The sequence below is a fragment of the Ceratotherium simum genome, chromosome 16, assembly GCF_057802395.1.
Source record: "Ceratotherium simum simum isolate JZ-2026a chromosome 16, ASM5780239v1, whole genome shotgun sequence".
Taxonomy (NCBI): Eukaryota; Metazoa; Chordata; class Mammalia; order Perissodactyla; family Rhinocerotidae; genus Ceratotherium; species Ceratotherium simum.
The window spans coordinates 37,445,858-37,451,331 of NC_141915.1; the positions used below are offsets into that span (position 1 = coordinate 37,445,858).

At 57.3% G+C, this 5,474-nt stretch overlaps 1 protein-coding gene across 1 annotated transcript; it reads left to right on the forward strand.

Annotated features, from left to right (window-relative positions):
- The first annotated feature begins 223 nt into the window (after positions 1–223).
- On the forward strand, positions 224–5,474 carry HOXB9 (homeobox B9). Its single transcript, XM_004434634.2, has 2 exons — positions 224–845; positions 3,489–5,474. Exons 1-2 carry the CDS (start codon positions 329–331, stop codon positions 3,722–3,724), a joined length of 753 nt encoding a protein of 250 aa, XP_004434691.1. The 5' UTR covers positions 224–328; the 3' UTR covers positions 3,725–5,474.

The following is a 5,474-nucleotide window of genomic DNA, read 5'->3' on the forward strand; positions in this document are numbered from 1 at the left end:
AACAATCCATCCTCGATATGGAATGCGGTGCGGACGGATGACAGCGAGAGCGCAGCCCCCTCGCCCGATTGATTTATGTCGGAGCTGACGCTTTATCAGGCAGTCGGAAAAACTTTGACCAATCATTTTGCAAGGAGCGTTGAGCCGGGCTGCTCCACTGTACTTTGTTGGCTGAGAAGTTGAGCAGGGGGTGGGGGTGGGAGGGTGGGGGGCTGGGGGGGTCGCGTCCGAAAGCCCTCACACGGGTCTGGGTGCCACCTCTCCCTGCTTGGGCGCCGCCGCGCGAGAGCTTCCCTTCCCCCTGCGAGCGCCCGGATAATGTCTGAGAATGTCCATTTCTGGGACGCTTAGCAGCTATTATGTCGACTCGATCATAAGTCACGAGAGTGAGGACGCGCCTCCAGCCAAGTTTCCTTCCGGCCAGTACGCGAGCCCCCGGCAGCCGGGCCACGCGGAGCACCTGGAGTTCCCCTCGTGCAGCTTCCAGCCCAAAGCGCCGGTGTTCGGCGCCTCCTGGGCGCCGCTGAGCCCGCACGCGTCCGGAAGCCTGCCGTCCGTCTACCACCCCTACATCCAGCCCCAGGGCGTCCCGCCGGCCGAGAGCAGGTACCTCCGCACCTGGCTGGAGCCGGCGCCGCGCGGCGAAGCTGCTCCGGGGCAGGGCCAGGCGGCGGTGAAGGCGGAGCCGCTGCTGGGCGCGCCTGGGGAGCTGCTCAAGCAGGGCACGCCCGAGTACAGTTTGGAAACTTCGGCGGGCAGGGAGGCCGTCCTGTCTAATCAAAGACCCGGCTACGGGGACAATAAAATTTGCGAAGGAAGCGAGGACAAAGAGAGGCCGGATCAAAGTAAGTTATAAAAAGTGAGGAAATACCCAGGCCGAAGGCCAGGCGAGGGGGAGGGGAGAGGAGAGGCAATAAACTGCGGACAATGTGAAGGGAAACCGCGGCGGTGGCCGGAGAGCGAGCGGGGGAGGAGGGAAGAGGAGGAAGGAAGGGAGGACGCTGGGTGTCTCAGAAGGGGAGACTGATGCCACTGGAGGAGCGCCGCCCCCACTACCAGTCCAGGGGGGAATTGGGGCGCAGGGACCAACGCGCTGCTCTCTCGGCCTCCCTTGCCCCGCTCTCCCGGAGGCCAGGGCTGAAAGCCCGGAGAGGGGCTGACGATGGCCGGCCGGGAGAGGACTGGCGGGGTCGGGGCAGGCTGCCAGGGAGGCCGAGAGTCTGCGCGGGCAACGGCGGAAGCGCACGGGGCTGCCCGGGACCGCGCGGCTGGCAGAGCTCCCCGCGCCACGCGCAGACCGTAAAAGCCGGCCAAGGGGAAGTGGGAGGGGGCTCATTAGGATTTTATTTGCGATGCAACAGCTTGGCGGAGGATCCTTCCTAGCAGATCTCGCGCAGTAGCCGCTCAGGGTCCGCAACCGGCGCCGGGAGGGGCGGGGGAAGCCCAAGACCCGGTGCCTGAGCCCCCTCCCCGGATGCGCCAGCCCCTCCCCGGGAGTCTTCCCTCCGGCCGCCCCCTCCCCTCCCTGGCATCCTCGCCCGGGTTGCCGCTAGCTCTTCTGCGGCCCCTCGCTGCTCGCCGCGGGGCTCCTTAGCCCCAGCCAGAGCAGTCCGCCTCGCGGGGAGTCGGGGAATCGCTTCCGAACTTTCGGGCCGACCGCCGGGGTGGAAAAGGAGAGATCCCGAAGGGACCCTGGGGAGAGGAAGAGTGGGAGAAGAGAGGCTGCTGAGAGGCGGAGAACTTTACCCTCCGACCACAGTTTCTCATCACCTCCACTCCTCCAAAAGCACCCCCGCCAGGAGCCCAAGTCTGGCTAATTTCCAGGAGGTGCTGCTCACTGGGGGAGTGGTCTCATATTTTTCGTTTTTAAGGTTGAGAAGGGCAAATTGGTTGGGGGCTCTTAGCCCCAAACAATAACTCTCTGGCTCGAGGAGACAAATCCTCACTTCTTACTCTTTTGGGGGAGTGAAGTTCTGATTTTTCAGTCTCTGCCTGCCCTGCCAGATTTCCCACCAACAGAGTGGCCCACAGTCCCTGTGGGGTGTCCTTGCCTGCCAGAGGCTAGAGAGCTGCCCCACTCCCCAGAGGTCCCTGCAGGGTCCCACCACCTCCAGCCTACCAGGTTGAATCACAAGAGCTGGGTTTGGGTAACAGGGGCTCTTCCAAACCCTCCCTGCTCACACCCAAACAGACTCCCCACCCCAAACCCCCAAACTCTGCCTGGAAAGCCCATTATTGCCAGGCAGCGGTTTGGCTAGGATCAATTATTAACAGATTTTTTCCTCTTTCATATTTAATGCGGCTGCGGGTCCCATCCCAAGCAATCACATTCAGGAAATAGCGCTCCAAGTTGGTAAGGCACAGTACTTAGTGTAGGATGAACCAGATTATTTAAAAAAAAAAATGTTCAGTGCTTTTCATCTGATGAGAAAGAATCTAGCAGAAGATGGCTATTATTTTTAATTGGCTCTGCTTTATTTGGCAACTTTTCTGAGTTCCAGGGTAGGGAGAGAGATGGTAAGGAGAAGAGAAGCCTGTATGCATTTTTGTTTCCTCTTTTTTTCTCCCCTTCCACTCAATTACCCCTTTCTCTGTTCCCCCTCACCACATGGAGCCAGTTGGAGTTCTGGCTGTGTTGTGAAGGGCTTTCCCCCCACATCATCCGTGGCTCCCCACCTTGGGACTGGAGCAATCTTGCTTCCCAATTTCCCTGAACTTGCTTTAACAAAACTGCGAGCTGAGCAGGAGCGGAAAAGAAGAGACTATTGCAACCATAAGTTATCTGTGAGCCCCCGGCGCTCTCTTGTCCACGGGCTGGAGTTGACAAATGGTTGCAATTGGGTTGCATGTGAATTGGAGTGTGCTGGATGTTTGCGTCTCTAAGTGCAGACCCATATTTGCGGTGTTTGTGTGGGGGGGCGAGATATCTACACAGACACACATGCCTGGTGCCATGTGGCCAAGAGACACAAGTTTGTGGTCAAGGCAGGGTGTACTCGGACTGGACTGGAGGGCCAGGAGGTCTCTTGGCTGTGGCTGATCGGAAGCCGCTCTCCCCCAGCCCAACCCTTCTCTCAGCTCCCAGAGCTAGAGCCTGGACCGGTCAGGTCAGCCACCCCTCATCAGTCTGGTGGTGCTGGTGGGGGGGGGTGCTTTAGCCATGCTGGGCTCTGACCTGAGTCCTAATCAGTTTGGACCCAAGTGGAGAAAATGAATGAGAGGAGCCCTGAGGCAGGCAAAGCCCTGGAAGTGCTGAGAAGCATGGGATGTGCTTGACTCCATCCTGTCCAAATAGCCTCTCACCTGGAGGTGTCTTTAGCAACTCCTGGCCCATTTCTGGGACCCTTTCTGGGAACTTGAAGGCCCAGGTGCCCCTTTCTCCAATGCAAGATGGGGAGTGGAGACCAGGGATGTGCCCTCTTGGAAGGAGAACACAGGGGCCTCCATCCCCCCTTCCCTTCTTTGATTCTATGCTGCTTCTCTTTCAGCCAACCCCTCCGCCAACTGGCTGCACGCTCGTTCTTCCCGGAAAAAGCGCTGTCCCTACACCAAATACCAGACGCTGGAGCTAGAGAAGGAGTTTCTGTTCAATATGTACCTCACCAGGGACCGTAGGCACGAAGTGGCCAGACTCCTCAATCTGAGTGAGAGACAAGTCAAAATCTGGTTTCAGAACCGGCGGATGAAAATGAAGAAAATGAATAAGGAACAGGGCAAAGAGTGAAGATTCCCCCCAGCCCTCCCCCCTTCCCCATCTCACACTTATTTATCAGTGATGGCTGCAGAGCCAGTGCTGTCTGGGATGGATTCAAGTGAATGGGGAAGGGGGTCTTTCTCTTCCAGGTCCTTTTCTGCACCTAGAGCTGCTCCTTCCCTCTGCCCTTACCTGCCCTTCTCTTCACCCTGGGCCTCAGGAGGAAGTTTTGTTGATTTAGAAGGTAGACGTAGTTGGTTCTAAGAAGGTGATGGGCCACAAGGAAAGAGAGACCCTAGTTGAGCCCCTAGCAACCCCTCTAATTTTTCTGGGAAGCCCCAGCCCCTTACTTCCAGCCTGCCTGTTCCTTCCCCTACGTCTATCCCAGAGTCATCCCGGGATGCCCCAACTGCACACAGCCCAGCAGACGCCGCATGCATAGAGCCTGGAGCCCACAGTAATAATGGGGAAAGCTCACAGCCAACACTCAAATGAGGTGACACCCCAAATGCAGACCATAGCACCCCAAATCTGGCAGAACAGCCCACCATCAGGCAAGCCCAGGTTCTACACCTGATGCAAATACATGGCAAGAAGATGTCTAGAGACACACTCCTGAATGAGGCGCTGAGCCCAAGGGGCTCAGCATCACAGTACTATCCCCATGAGTCCCCAACTATCAGGGGGCAGGGACTCAGGGGAAAGTGGGGTACACTCAGCCCCAAGCTGGTGGGTAGAGAGGGCAAGGAAAGGCAGCGGTGGTCCTCTGATGGTATCTTAGGATTTATGAAGGTATTCCACATACACATTTTGTTGCAGGAAATATTTAATTCTGCATGTTGTTTTCCTCTCCTTCCAACAAAAGGAGGTCAAATCGTGGGTCGTAAGCTCTGATCATGTCCTCCTCCGGCTCATCTGTGTCCCCCTTGACAGAGACTGTAGCTTCTCCTGCTCTACACTGGCCCTGCATTCTTCCGCATCCTCCCCAGCTCTGAAATCAACTCAGTTCAGCCAAATCCACCTTGCACCAGCGAGTCAAGCCGCCCCTCGTAGAAAAACCCCTCCACCCTCCATCCCCTGCTAGTTCAACCCGACTACAGGCAAGAAAGCCAGGTCAGGAGAGTCCGATTGAGAGTTTATTGTGAATTGATTCCGAGCTCCCTTCCGGGGTAAGTTGTGGAAGACAGGGAGGAGCAAAGGCTCTAGCGCGCCGCGCTTGGCGCCTTCCGCCCTATCCTGCCCAGTCCCGACCCAGGCGGAGGAGCCCCCGGCTCGGCGGCTGCCCGCCCCAGCGCAGAACCAGACCGGCCCCAGCGCCCGGCCTTGCCTCCCGCGACTCGGGCCTGGATGGCGATATGCGCGGCTGCTGCGCGCACGCTTCTGGGGAACAGTCCCGCGTGCAAAGGAAAGACTGGAGAAATCGCACCTAAGCATCGGTCCGCAGCTTACTCTCTGCTTGCCTTCCTCCCTCTGCTCCCCTACCTCTCCAGTCCCCTTCAATCCCAAGGACTCTTGCTCCTGCTTCTCCTGACCCTGCAAGGGGGCATTCCATTAGAACTTTTTTGCTTTGTCGGTGGCTGTCGTGAAATTGTGCTGTGTTTTGTGATTTCTTTTGGGGTGATTGTCTCGCCTGTTTTCAGTTGTCGCTTCTATGGGAGGGCAGTGGGTGGGAGTAGGGAGGGCAAGGGACCTAGAGCTCTGATTGTTTTGGAAGAAAAAAACAAGAAAAAGAACAAAAAATATATATCACTCTAGAAAATAAATCTCTTTTTGTGTCTTA